The sequence below is a fragment of the Oryctolagus cuniculus genome, chromosome 1 (assembly GCF_051225735.1).
Source record: "Oryctolagus cuniculus isolate XC-2025 breed Fujian yellow rabbit chromosome 1, ASM5122573v1, whole genome shotgun sequence".
In the NCBI taxonomy this organism is placed as follows: domain Eukaryota; kingdom Metazoa; phylum Chordata; class Mammalia; order Lagomorpha; family Leporidae; genus Oryctolagus; species Oryctolagus cuniculus.
Genome location: NC_142867.1, coordinates 29560395 through 29575268, shown reverse-complemented (window position 1 = coordinate 29575268; position 14874 = coordinate 29560395). Strand labels below are relative to the sequence as shown.

General features: G+C 49.2%; 1 protein-coding gene across 22 annotated transcripts in view; it reads left to right on the top strand.

The window, feature by feature from the left end:
- The window catches only part of PRR5L (proline rich 5 like), a 199814-nt gene that overhangs the window by 159229 nt on the left and 25711 nt on the right, over positions 1 to 14874 (top strand). For 15 of the 22 annotated variants that reach the window (XR_016217736.1, XM_089309565.1, XM_089309549.1 and 12 more), the window contains one exon: positions 5763 to 8507. The exons of 5 other annotated variants lie outside the window; for them this stretch is intronic. Coding sequence is in view for 16 of the 17 variants with exons in the window: in XM_089309565.1 (XP_089165691.1) it covers positions 5763 to 6157 (395 nt within the window). In the remaining variant the exon portion in view is untranslated. 2 more of the 22 variants (XM_089309574.1, XM_089309573.1) reach the window with 2 other exon arrangements.

Sequence of the window (14874 nt, the reverse complement as noted above, 5' to 3'; positions counted from 1 at the left end):
AGGTCAGGCTCCCCTTCTGTAGAAATGGTCAGAAAGAGCGCGTCAGGGAAGCCACCTCCCCTTTGGCACGGGAGCTGACCCACAGTCGGTGGTTGCTGCTCAGAGTGTAGACCTCTGTCCATGCACGCTCTTATGCCTGTGTGCTGGGCTCAGCCCCTATGCCAGGCCCCAGCTCAAAGGGACATTTCTCCACTCAGAGCCGGTGCAGCGGCCTGCACATAGTCACTCAAGGAGGATGTCCTTGTTGAAGGTGAGGCAGGCGCCATCAAGAGCCCCCTTCTCTGGTGCTGGCACCTGCACTCCGCCTGCCACCTAACCCCACAACTGAACTCTGTGTCCTCTGTGGACCCAGCCCTAGCTCCAACTCTTTCCTCTTCCTGGGCAGGTAGCCCGTGTTGCCTATAGCTCCCTGTCCAGTGGATTAGCCATACTGCAAAAGCTGACAGGAATAGTGCCTCTTTCCAGATACCCCTCCTCAAATAGAGAGATCCCCCATGCTCCCATAAAACAGGATTTAATGATGAAACTTCTCTGCCCCTCACTATTCTGCCCTCTGCACAAACCATGTCCCCACCCCCTGGTGGGTAGGTATTTAGTAGCACAGAGATCCGCACGTAGCAACTGCTCACTGAACAGGTGCAGTGCAGGCTTCTGCTAGGCTGGTCCCAGCAGCCAATCTAAAACACTTGCTTGTAACAGCAGTGGATGAGCAATTGTTTCCAAGGGCATTTCTTTTTAAAGAATTGCCCTTGAACGGGGTCCTTGCTGCTTTGAACTCTTACAGTGCTTCTGTTTTATAGTTATTGATTTTTGTAATCATAAAGGTAATGCATGGTTATTCTAAGAACGTGGGAACATTAGAGAAATGCGTGGCTTAGAGGGGACAAGAGCCTGTACTTCAAAGACCCTCTATGGTACGCGTTGGTGGTATAGTGGTGAGCATAGCTGCCTTCCCAAGACCCTCTATGCTCCCAGCACAGAGTCTTCCTCTTGGTTGCTCCTCAAAGCGAGGCCAAACACCCAGGCTCTGGACAAACAGCAGCCTTTTGGGGCATGGGGTCTGTTGTTCTTTAACTTCAGAGGGTTGGTGGGTTCCAAGAGCAGCGGTGGTGCCCTATAACATGGCAACAGGTAATGGGGAAAGCTTGGGCACTGCCATTCAGAATCTAAGAGTTGGGGCTGAGCCATGATCTTTGCCATCGTTGCAGTGGGGATAATGAGACCAGCCCTGCTGGTATCAGAGGGAGATGCGGACTGAACAGCAAGACTACGGACCAGAGCACATTGTAAACTTTTAGTTTAGTTCTGCACATTAACATTTGGTTTAGAAAAAGTATTACCACCAGATAGCTTGCTGGGTTCTGAGTCAGTGGTCTCAGATAGTGGGTCACGAGGGTGAGAATTACAGTCTCTTGTGATCAGTTTACACACATACACACATACCCCACTCCAGCTACAAGCTGAGCAGGTGGACACAGGCAGGCCTCCCCATGATACCCACCAGGAGCTTGAGCTCTGGAAGCGCCGATGTGTGTGTGCAGGGGCCTCCGGATCACTGGGAAAGTCAGAGACTGAGCTGGAGTGGCACTAAGGCTGATTTATGAGCCACACCCTGCGCTCTTCCTTACAGACTGGGTCATCCGATCCCATCAGAGCAGGGTGGGGGCAGTGACCCCATCAGGCCCTTCCCTGTTGCTCCCCACTGCCCTGCCCTGCCCTGCCCTGGCCTGTGGGTGAGGGTGCCAGGAAGGGCATGACGGGAAGCAGTGACAGGTGAAGGCTGGGGAGAGGTGTGTGTGGCGGAGAGGAGGCCTCGAGGAGAACTGCCCCCTCCATTCCTCAGCCCCCGTGGGCGTGTTCTGGGCACCGCCATGCCTTCAGCACCAGCTTCACTGTCTTTTCCTCCGCCTTGCTGTGGTCTGCATCTGTCTGCTGACGCAGATGCTATGCCTGAGTGGGAGAAGAGGCAACATTGCCTCAAGAGTGGCATAGGTGGGCGACTTCAGTGGGCCTGAGGGCAACATGCTTGGAGTGGTCCCAGACTCTGGTCTCCCACGAGGGTCACCAGGTGCCTGGGCCATCATCTGCTGCACCCCAGGCACATTAGCAGGAAAGTGGAGTAGCTGGGACTCAAACCAGTACTGGGCTGTGGATGTGGGCAACCCAAGCAGCTACCTAACCTGCTGCCCCACAGTGCCCATGCTGCAGGGGTGCTCTGCTCCCTCCCTGGCCTTGGCCTCCCTGACTGCTCTGGCTCTTCTCCTGCCTCCCTGACCCCCGCCCCCAGAGCGTCCTTCCTCCCCTAGAGGCAGCAGGACTCACTGGTTGGACACCCGGCTGCTGGTGCTGATGCCCACGCTCCTGCTCTGCCTCCTGTTTAGTTTCCTACCTGTGAGATGGCACTAATGAGAACAGGACCTACATCTCATTGGGGTGCCGGGATCTAATTAGTTCATCGTAGCAACACGCTCAGAAGGGTGCCTGATACTCTTAACTGCTGGCCTATGTGTTAGCTGTTGGAACTTTCATTGACATTTTCTGTGACTCCTCTCATTTTATCCACTCCTACACTCAGGTATATATGAAATCATTTAGTCCTTGAGCACTACCCTAATTTGTGAAGGGGTCACATTCACTCTAACCATTACCCAAATCCAGGTGACTCTGTAATTTTCCTAACCTCCCACATTTTGTCATTACAAGAGAAATGCATGGAGACAGGTATTTGGCACATCCTGCATTGGAGGTCAGAGTTCATGTCCCAGTTCCCCTTCTGATTCTAGCTTCAAGCTAATATGCATCCAGGGAGGCCACAGTGGTGTCTTGAGTACTCGGGTCCCCGCTGCCTACCTGGGAGACCCAGATTGGCTTCCAGATTCCTGATTTCCAACCTGGCCTGGTGCTGACTGGAGTGGGTATGTGGGGTGGGAACCAGAAGTTGCCTCCTCCCTCTCCTGCTCTCTCCCACCCTCCTTCCCTTCCTCTGCTTTTCAAATAAATAACAATCTTTAAAAATTTGACTAAATTTAAAAAAAGAAATGCATACACACAGAATCAAAGTTTGAAAATATTAAAAAGAAGAAAATGTTTAAAAGTTTGTTTATCTGAAAGTCAGAATTACAGAGGGAGGGAGAGACAGAGAAAGAGGTCTTCTTCCATCGTCTGGCTTACTCCCCAAGTGGCCACAACAACCAGGGCAGAACCAGGAGCCAGAAGCTTCTTTGGGGTCTCCCATGTGAATGGCAGAGGTGCAAGCACTTGGGCCATCCTCTGCTGCTTTCCCAGGCTGTTAGCAAGGAGCTGGATTGGAAGTGGAGCAGCTGCGCCATGAACTGGTACCCATATGGGATGCCAGCGTTGCAGACAGTGGCCCCAGAAATGTTTTAAGTCATTGTTAATCCTTTTAGCTAGAAGCAGCTATGACTGATACTTTGATGCATACTGTTTCTCCCTTCATGCTGTGTGTGAGCACGACACCCAGGATAACTCCAGTTGTGCTTAAAAAGGGAAGAAAAAAGAATCATATTGGTTATATTCTGCTTTAGTCACCAAATATACTGTGAATGTTTTTAAAAATATTTAATTTTTTATTTGAAAGAGTTACAAAGAGAGAGGAGAGGCAGAGAGAGAGAGAGAGAGAGAGAGAGAGGTCTTCCATCCGATGGTTCACTCCCCAGTTGGCCGCAATGGCCGGAGCTGCACTGATCCGAAGCCAGGACTCAGGAGCTTCTTCTGGGTCTCCCACGTGGGTTCAGGGGCCCAAGTATTTGGGCCATCTTCTACTGCTTTCCCTGCCATAGCAGAGAGCTGGAGTGGAAGTGGAGCAGCCGGGACTCGAACCGGCACCCATATGGGATGCTAGCACTGCAGGTGGCAGCCTAACCCACTATGCCACAGCGCTGGCCCCTGTGAACATTTTCTAAATCCTTCAGTATTCTTTGAAAGTAGCCAAATCCCTATTTTTGGATGGAAATGCCTCCCCCGCGTCATACTTGCAGACCACCTGCCTGCAGAGGGTTGCCCATGGAGGCCCTGGGGTCCCAGACTCCATGTGGCCAGAGCCGAGCTCTGGAATGCTCAAGCTGCTCCCTCTCCATCCTTAGCCCCTTCCCCAAGTCTGCTTTTGCCCCTGCCTTGTTCTGTCCCCGGCGCTGTGCCCATCACCCTCTGACAGCTCCCATGCCTTCCCCTTTGCTGGGTTCTCTCTGGCATCTCTGGCAGTCTTCTTCCTCACCTCCCTCTCACCACCAGTACAACTCTGGTTGCTGTCCTGATCACCTCTCTCCTTGACTCTGATGTTCCCGTTCATTTCTGTTTCTTGCATGCAACCATATTTATTCTAGCAAATAATGCCAGAGCCCTCTCCCCAGCTTCCCTTACAGTTGACCTCTGTGGCTCCAACCCATCCTGCCCTACGGCCTGCAGTGTTACCTGTGCCCCTCGCAGGCCCTGCCATGCCCGTGCCCTGTGTGATGCATCACAGATGCTTCTACTTGGCATTCAAGGGCCTTCATACTGCCTGCTGTAGTTCCTCCCTGTCATTTCAGGGACTCTGCGTTCCAGCCAGGCTGTGGCCTGGGGTGCCGCATCCCAGCAACTTTCTCAGGCTGTTCCATTGCTCCGAGTGCTGTTGATCCCTGCCCCCTTCTGGGAGTTCCACCACCCTGAGGGTGCGTCTCCAATGTGCATCCTCCCTGGCAAGTTTCCTGATCTTCCCCAGAGGGAGATGCTTTCCCTGGCCTTTGAGTCCCGTGCACTTCGCTTGTCCTCCCCTGAAGAGGTTCACCTCGGGGAGTTATCAGTGTGCTTTGCAAGGCCAGCTGGGAAGAGGGAGGCTTTCCTGGGAGGCCGATCTTGTTTGAACCCTAGCTCTGCCACCTTCTAGCTAGGTGACCTTGGGTAAGTTATTACCTATGGCCCTCAGTTTTCTCATCTGTGAAGTGGGAGCAGAGCATGCGTCCTGATGTAAGTTCAGTTTTTAGGAGGACTCAAAAGATGCATGTCAAAGTTTAGCACAGTTTCTGGAACACAGCAAGAGCTCGACAAGCCGCAGTTATAGAATGATTCTAGGCCTCCTGTTTGTGTCTGGCTCCTTGGGGTCATCCATGGAGACTAGCCACTTCTCTGATGGTGCTGAAAGCTGTTTGAATCCAGGAAAACTGACTTGAACTGCACACACATCTCAGACCGTTAACCTGGAAGGAGAGGAGCGGCCTTGTGGTAGTTGATGTTCAGTAGGACTTGGAGGAGGGTCCGACTGCCTGGGCTGTGATGGCTCAGCTGTCTTCCTCCAGACTGAAGCTTACGAGGCCTCATCCACGTCCTCTGTTGGCACAGCAGTGGCTGCATCCTAAAAGGGGCCCAAGGCCTTCTTTGGAGCCAACCCCAGTCAATGCTCAGATCTTCAGAGGAGATTGGTTGAAAGGGAATTTAGGGAAAAACCCACTGAAGTTCAGGCAGCAGCTGGGAAAGAGGGGGCACTCCTTGAGCCTAATCTATTGAGGCAAGTCTTTGGTGAGCACCTAATATGGGGGGGGAGGGTGGGCAGGGGCAGGGTCTGGTATCAACAGGTAAGATTGCTACAGATGCATTTGGCCATCATCAAGTTCTCCCTCCCCCCCCACCACCACCACATTCCAGCAGGACCACACCTAATGCTGCTCCTAAGGACTGGGGTGCCTTCTCTTCTCCCTGAGGGACTAGGAGCTTAGACCACCTCTCCCTTTCCCAGTCATAGCCTCTGCTGGTTTTTCCTCTTGCAGCCAGGCGGCACTCCCGGGTCCGGCCCAAGGTGACTCTCCTGAACTATGGCTCCCCGATGACCACAGCCAGCCGGCCCCTGAATGAGATGGCCCTGACTCCACTGACGGAGCAGGAAGGCGAGGCCTACTTGGAGAAGTGTGGCAGTGTCCGGCGGCACACAGTGGCCAATGCCCACTCGGACATCCAGCTGCTGGCCATGGCAACCATGATGCACTCGGGCTTAGGGGAGGAGGCTGGCAGTGAGGACAAGTGCCTGCTCCTGCCACCCAGCTTCCCCCCGCCACACCGGCAGTGCTCCAGTGAGCCCAACATCACTGACAGCCCCGATGGCCTGGAGGAGGTGGCAGGAGACAGCCGGGAGGACTCGGAGCTGAATTGTGCATCTCTCAGCTAAGCCACCACTGCCAAGACTTCCAGCTGCTGCTTTGCAACCTGGATGAGGACCATCCCATGGGCCACCAGGGGGTTCTACTGTGGGCCAGGCCTGGTCTAAATGCCCTAGGGGGAATCCCTTGATACAGACCTCTTCAGGATGGGCACTGTGACCAGCTCTTGATAGCCACACAGACCCAACTGCCTGCTGTTCACTTCCAGACCTCGGGCCTGGCCCCCCAGACTCACAGCCTCATCTCCGGGCCTTTTGGATCTCGAGCTACCTGAGGTGCCCAAGCATACATCCCAGTGCTCCTAGCATCGCTGTGGACCCCACGCCAAACCCTCAGGAATGTGCTGCCCTTTGCAGCTCCCCCTAGGCTCCCTGTGATGCAGAAGCTTAGGGGCGCAGAGGTGGTAGGGCGGCACCTGCACCCCCTCCCGTATGTGGCTGAGAGGAAGCCCTGCCACGTGCCTTCCTTGCTGTAGCTTCTCAGAGTTCCTGGGAAAGTGCTGCCCCGCCGGTGCCCGGGAGTCTGTCCTCACCTGCATCCAGATCCTGTGTGCTGCTCACACAAAGTCCTTGGCTTCCGTCCCAGGAGGCCCCCAGGAGGCAGCAGTCCTGTCTTTCATGAAGCCTCAGCATTTTCCTCTTGGGCTTCCTCCCAAGCCCCAGGAATTCACCTCTGCGGGAGGAGCTGCTGCCTTCACCCCTCTCTCATTTCAGAAACGGATCAATTTCCCGTCGTGGGTGTTAAGGGTCTGGGCACCAACGCAAGAGTCTGTATACCTGGATTTGACTTGAATTTTTAAAATGTATATTGTTTCACAAAATCCTTTGCAAGTATTTGCACGTAGGATCTTGCACTGTTCCTTTCCAAGGGCCGGGGGTTGGCGTGTTTCCTTCAAACCAAGCAACAAGCAGTCCCGATGGGAAAGGAGACTGGAAGTGATTCAGGACAAAATGATCTGTGGTGGGCAGGGCTCCTATGCCACTGAGCTCTGGGAGCAGCGGGACTCGAATCCAGAATGGCCTGTGTTTGTGAGTGTTGTGGTTTCCAGGAAAAGCTGCACCGGGAAGGGAGACTCAATTTGCCTGAAGAGCAGAGAACCACGGCCGATGGAATGTGCCCGTGCTTCAGTTAGGGCATGTGGGCAGGACTTTCTGGAGGAATGATTATTCCCTGTGATGAAAGACATGTCTGGAATTTCAAACATGTGAGGGCTCAAGATGCTATTTGGGGCAGCAGGCCTTGGTCCTGTGCTATGTCCTCAACCTTGCTGCCTCTTGGTCTGTGGGTGTTTTATTCACCTTGGATTCCTGTCCTCTTGTTTGTAGTTGTTGGCCTCCCTTGACAACAGGACTCCCTCACACACCCCCGCCCCCCCGCCCCCCCGCACACACACAGAGGGAAGGCTCCTCCTGGTTCTTTGAAAAGTTTGCTGGTGAAGTCTCCAGGTGAGAGCCCACGACTTCTGGCATGGCAGGAAGAGGCTCAGGTGAAGCTGTCCACGGAGGAAGCCCCCTAGGCTCATCTAAACTCCGATGGCATTTCCCTGCTGGGTAAAGATCTGAAATAAATCCAGCATGGTGCTCTGGATGGCTGTGACTTGGACATTTTGCTTCAAAATTGTTTTATTTTCATCGTTTTAAGGGAATGAGAGAAGAAAAAAATCCAAAGGAGATCAAATTAGAAATTTGAATGGAAAAATAATATCTGTGTATTTGTCAAATAAAATCTACAAATTGACTAATGTGCATTAGCAAGTGGAAATTCAGTAGGTAATGGCATGATTTATTTAACTGATGGCTTCTGTCCTTGCAAGTACACTCAGCATGCACTTGAATCTAGTATTTATTGATCTAGGCAGAGTAATCGATCATGCTTGGGTTTGCTTTTTTAGTTTACAGGGTTAATGATATATAGGTTTTAAATGCCTTTTCCACATCTGAGGAAGAGAGCAGTCATCAGTTTAGTATATGAGCTCTCGGGCTGAGAACAGGAGTGTCAGTACAGGCTCAGGGTACTCAGCTGCTAGTGAGTGTTAGCAGTGGATGACTTTCCCTTTGTGCACAGGTGGTATTTGTTCAGTACGTATTTCTGATCGTACACATAGAGCTTCTGTGGGTGTTTCTAGGTGTGTTAGCCATCCAATGTATTGCAGAGATCGCTGTAGTGGTTTTAACCAGTTTTTCTGCCCTTTATGAGATGAAGATTCATGGTCATCATTTATGCTCTATTTTCCTGTGTCTGAGATTTAATGACAGGAAGCCATTGCAACTCTCAACTCTGAATGAGCTCCCAAACAAAAAATCTTTCATGTTGTCTGTTTGCAAGATGGATTTAATAAACATCATTTTGTACATGTTACCCTGGTCTCACGCTGAGTGCCTCAAGTGTGTCGTGATTGAGTTTGCAAGCGCAGCAGTCAAATTAGATCTTGATGCGTCTTGGCCTCAGGCTCCCTACACCCACTTGCCTGCTACCTTATTCCTTTTCCCGTTGCTCTCCTCCAGAGTTAGGCAGCAGCCTTAGCTCAGCCAGTCTTCCCTGGGGTTTGCTTGCCATCCTAGACTGGATGGGCAAGTAATTTCCAGGAGAAACAGCCTGTATGTGGAGCTTAGAAAATACTGAAAAAACGTCTAAGCAGCAGGTCCTCCTCTAGAACATGCCGCCTCGTTCCCAGAGTGTGTGAGTAGCGGGAACACTTACCTGATTTACTCACGGACTCTCTCCTCATATATTCCCCTCTGATTCTGTTTGGTGGAAGACGTTTGCAGTATTTTACTGTGCATAAATACCCCAAGGAGGGCTCTGGCAGCATTAGCTGAGACCTCTAAAGGTGGATCGAGAGCGTTTGGAAAGGTGTGACCCGCACTGGTTAATAAGTATCCTGCAGGATGCCAAGGCTCCCTACTGTGGTAAACAGCGGTGGAGCACTCTGCCTCAGTCAGGCTCACGTCACTGTGCATCCACGACGTGTTAGTGCACCACTGGCTCCATCCATCCATTCATTGGTCCTTAAAATACTTGCAGTGCCTCCACTTTGTGTAGATGCTTTCCTTGGTGCCAGGGACACAGGAATGAACAATAAACCATGGTGTCCGCTCTCCTGGAGAGGAAGCTGGAAGTCAGGTCGACACAAGCATTGCACACAATGAAAACCACTGTGTGAGATAATATGGCAAAGCATCAGTGCCCAGAGGGTGACTGGAGGGAGTCTCTGTCCGAGTTGACTTAATGCTGAGACCTGAATGACAACAGGGACCCAGCCTTACCACCTGTTTTTGCTACCTATGACTACTACAACTGTTATTCCAAATTTAGTGGCTTAAAGCAACACGTGTTTTTTATCTCAGTTCTGTAGGTCAGAAGTCTGTAGACATGGGCTAAGATCCAGGTGTTGTCAGAGTTGCATTAGGTTCTGGGCAGTCTGGTGTAGCAGGTGAAACTTCTGCCTGCAGTGCCAGCATCCCATATGGGCACTGGTTCGATCCCAGCTGCTCTACTTCCAGTCCAGCTCTCTGCTATGGTCTGGGAAAGCAGAAGATGGCCCAAGCACTTGGGCCCCTGCACCCATGTGGGAGACCCAAAAGAAGCTCCTGGCTCCCGGCTTCAGATCAGTGCAGCTCTGGTTGTTGCAGCCATTTGGGGAGTGAACCAACCAATGGAAGACCTCTCTCTCTCTGCCTCTGCCTCTCTGTAACTCCGTCTTTCAAATAAATAAATAAATATTTTTAAAAAATTGTATCTCCTCCTCCTTTAAAGAAAAACATTAGGGGCCAGCATTGTGGCATAGTGGGTTAAGCCACTGCCTGCAATCCGGACATCTCATATGGGCGTTGGTTGGAGCCCTGGCTACTCCACTTCTGATTCAGCTTCCTGTTAATGCGCCTTGGAAAGCAGTGGAAGATGACCCAAGTGCTTGGGCCCTTGCCACCCACATGGGAGATCCAGATGAAGCTTCTGGCTCCTGGCTTTGGCCTGGCCCAGCCCTGGTCGTTGTAGCTATTTGGGGAGTAGTGAACCAGTGGATGGAAGATTCTCTCTCTCTGTCTTCGGTGCATGTGTGTATGTGTATGTGTTCCTCTCTGTTTACAAATCTTTCAAATAAATACATCTTTAAAAAATATTTATTTATGAGGCCCGCCATGGCTCACTAGGCTAATCCTCCACCTGCGGCGCCAGCGTCCCGGGTTCTAGTCCCGGTTGGGGCCCCGGGTACTATTCCCAGTTGCTCCTCTTCCAGTCCAGCTCTCTGCTGTGGCCCGGGATGGCAGCGGAAGATGGCCCAAGTACTTGGGTCCCTGCACCCACATGGGAGACCAGGAAGAGGCACCTGGCTCCTGGCTTCAGATCAGCATAGCGCCAGCCATGGCGGCCATTAGGAGAGTGAACCAACAGACCTTTCTCTCTGTCTCTCTCTCATTGTCTATAACTACCTGTCAAATAAAAAAAAATTTATTCAAGAGGCAGCTACACACACACACATAGACAGATGGAAGGTAGGGGGACAGATAGATGAGTTCCCATCTCCTGATTCAAGCCCCCAAAGTCTGTGACAGTTGAGGCTGGGCTGGGGCTGAAGTTAGAGCTAAGAACACATCAATGGCAGGAAACCAATTACTTGGGCCTCCTAGGGTATGCACTAGCAGAAGGCTGGAGTCAGGAGCAGGAGCCAGGAACGGAACCCAGACACTCCAGTGTGGGATGTGGGCATCTAGCTGGTACGCTCAAAGCCATCTCCTTAACTGTATCTCTTGCTTTTTCCCAACCACTTCTTCAGGGCCCCAGGCAGTAGGGGTGGGAAGTGGGGGGCGCGCTGGCATCCTAGACAATTTTTTTTTTGTAGAAAAGATTTCAGTGGATTTTTTCCTTAATATTAAGTTTAAAATGGCTTTAAATGAGTATTTTAATAAGTTTGACAATAATATATTTAGTTTTGTCTTTAGAAACAACATTGAACTTAAAATACAAACTGAAAGACCTTTTTAGGTCTTTAAGTTCAGCGTACACATTTTACTGTTCTGTTTATATGTCTAGTGGATTTCAGCAATGACTTCAGAGGAGTCCTTGAATAATGCCTGGTGCTACTTACAAGCTTAACTCAGCACTTCAAACACTAAAATGAATTTATAAATTTAATATATTTATTTCTATTTTAGGTACCTCAGTTTTTCTGTCAGGAAGCAAAATCATCTGCATCCTAAATTCTTATAGAGGCTAATAAATTCAACTTATAAATAAATAAGGGAAATCTGAAGTCTTGTTAAATGCTTTTATATTCTACTTAAATGTGGATGTCACCATAAAAAATTACAAGTCTAAATTAATTTTCAATTACACATTTTAAAGTGCTGTTATAAAACTGTCACTCTAATAGGTTTTAGCCTCTTAAATATCACATGTGTCTGAAACACCAAATTTGCAGATTCCTCCCGAACATGGAAATATGCCTGCTATGGTTTGCTTTCCTTCAAGTCTTTCCACGCTTAGAAAGCCAAGTCTTCCCAGACTGTGGCTACCCTATTGTCTCTCGGAGCTCTCTCTGTGTTTTGTGATGCTGGTTCCTTGTTAGGCTCTGTCAAAAGAGGGTGCTAGGGCCTGGGAGGCTAGTGGAAGGAGGCACATGGTCTCAACACCACCTGAGGGGACTGTTGAGTCCAGCAGCAACGGGGGAGAGGGGGCGGTGGGGGTAGGGCAGGGGCTGGGGTCCTGTTCACGGGTTCCCACATTCCTGTTAAAACAACAGATGCAGCTTTTGTCCTCTGACTAGACCCCAACTGAGGAGGCAGGGTTCAAATAAACACAACCCACTAAAAAGGAGAATAATCATCGCAGGTGCCCAAAGTCACTCACTACCAGAAACTTCCTTAGAGTACGAGACCTGGAGCTGCAGACATGCAGAGAGATCCTTCTCATCTACACCCAAGGAAGCTGTGCTATCACTTTAAGTAATTTTGGTGATTGTTCCTCAGCAGTCTTGAGTTTGCAGGCAAAGCATTTGTGATTCTTGTCAGAATCCCCAAAGGACAATGGACCTGATTCCTGGTTCCTGAGTCAATGACTTCATAACTTCAAAGAGGCAGTGTTGTCACTGTTGCTGTATCATACAATGGCCTAGCTCTTCATTCTACCTTCAAAAGGATGTCTTTCTCATTAAGTCACTCACGAGTGACTTAATGGTTTTTAATTTCCTTGGCACTCCTGGCCTATGTCTTATGACCTTCAAGAAGAATCTTGAGCAATGGAAATATTTTCAACCCAATAGACTCCTGAAGCCTTCCATAACCTCAGAACCACATAAATCCTAACAAATGCCTAAATTTCTATCTGATTTCAATACAGTATCTCAGTTAGCTTTGTTTGTGGTCCAGCTTATGAGGTCATTCCATTCTCTACCAACAAAAGTAGGATCCAGTCAGCCAGCAGCCTGCCAAAAGAAACTTTCGCTGTCTACTCTGGAACAGTTTTGAGGAAAAGCTCAAAAAAAAAAAAAAAAACAAACTGGAAATAGAATACATAGAATACAGTACAGGTTCTGATTTTTGCCATAGGGTCATGGTTTGGATTACATCAGTTTTCCTGCCACAACCCTGATAAAAGCTGTTGGAAGAATTGGAGAGCACCCAATGCAGACAGGACCTGAGAGGCTATGACCTCTGAAGGCAGGTGATCATATGAGACAAGCTTCCCGTTCACCTGGTTTACTCCGAGAGGCATCTTCCTGAATCCCTAATGGGGGCAAGGGTGGAAGGAGTGAGTGATAGTAGGAAGCAGCAGGCTTATGGGGCTGAGATCAGAGTTGAAGCCTGCCAGAGTAGCCAGAACATGAAGTAAAGATGGCTGCCTAAGAACTCTGCATACATTTACCTCTTAAATTGTCAGCTGCCTCCTAAGTAGTGAAAATTACAGGCAAACAGCAGCTAAGATGTTAAAAATGTGAAATGACCTCAATTGTTACATAATACTGGGGAGATAATGGTTTAAATCCCATCAAGGTAGACAGGCTGTGGCCAATATCCTCAGCTCTTGATTGAGAACCCAGAAAGGCTACACTCAAGGAGTAAGAGCACCAACAGCGAGATAGTGGACATACACACAACTGTATCAGTAATTACATTAAATGTAAATGGGCTAAACACACCCATGAAAAGACAAAGATTGCAATGAGATAAAAATAATAACATGCTGCTTATAAGAGACACACTTTACACATGAGGATATGGGAAGATTGAAAATTAAAAGGTACACCATGTAAACACTAGCAAAGAAACTTGGTGCTGTTAATGTAGAATCATGCAGAGGCTGGCGTTATGGTGCAGTGTGTTAAAGCCCTGGCCTGAATCACTGACATCTGATATGGGCGCCAGTTCTAGTCTCGGCTGCTCTTCTTCCAATTCAGCTCTCTGCTATGGCCTGGGAAAGCAGTGGAGGATGGCCCAAGTCCTTGGGCCCTTGCACCTGTGTGGGAGACCCGGAAGAAGCTTCTGGCTCCTGGCTTGGATCGGCGCAGCTCCAGCCGTTGTGGCCATCTGGGGAGTGAACCAGCAGATGGAAGACTTCTCTCTCTGTCTCTACCTCTCTCTGTAACTCTATTTCAAATAAATAAAATAAATCTTTAAAAAAAATCATGCAAATTTTATAATGACAAAAAGTCAATTCAAAAAGAAGATATGAGTTATAGCATATATGTTATAATTTATTTATCAACTGTATGTTAAATACTTCCCTAGGTATTTCACATTTGTTGCTTTATGTGGTCCTCCAAGCAATTTTATGAAGTAAAGTTTATCATCCCAATTTTACTAGATGAGGAAATTGAAGCTCAGAGAGACTTGCCTAAAGTCACACAATCATAAAATGCAAGTGAGAGAGGATTCAAAACTAGTTTTGACAGATCTCTTGCCAAAGAGCTTTTCACCAGTGCTCTGCTTTTTCAGCACAATCCTGCCTGCACTATGCTTGCTAGAACTAGCTACAGGCACAGGACTATTATTTAACCTAAGGGCAGAGGTATTCATTCTTTAGGGACTCCTAGAACTCTGCACTGGAAACCATCTAAAAACTCAGATAGTCTGTCATACAAGCACACACACACAAACACACACACTTCTGTATAAATGCTTGGCTCTTCCTTCTGTGCACACAATCCCCAAAAGATTACCTCAATGTGAGTCTGAGAGATCACTCAGTTTATTGACCGCAACCTGGCTTCTTTAATTTTCTTAATTCAAATTACCAAGAATTGGATTGGCAAGAATTGGATTGGTCTGCTTCAAGAATCATGGATTCATTCCTGATCCAATCAGTTGTGGCTAAGGAGCACCGTTTGCACATAGTTTCAGATTTAATCTCTGCTAAACGTTACTTTAGAGGAGTTCCCATGGGAAAGAAGAGACTTGTCTACTTCAGACTGAATCCGTGCATATGTGAGTGACAGGGAGACAGAGCAAAAGAGCCCTGATAATTGTTGCCAAGCAATCTCTAACCCTGGTCTTTTCTCCAGCATGCAAAGATGCTTGGACGGGAGCAGACACATGTGGAAGGGGTTTTGTGGCCCTAACAGAGAGGGGGGGACAAAAGGGTCCATCATGAGGCAAGAAGGACTTGGAGGACACCATGAAAAGAAACACTTCCCTAAGTGTGCAGCTTGGATCTTGAGCCCTCTCTCTGCCCTTGAGCCACCAAGGGGGCGCTTTCTCCCAGAGGGTATTTCCCTCAGTTGCTGGTCCTC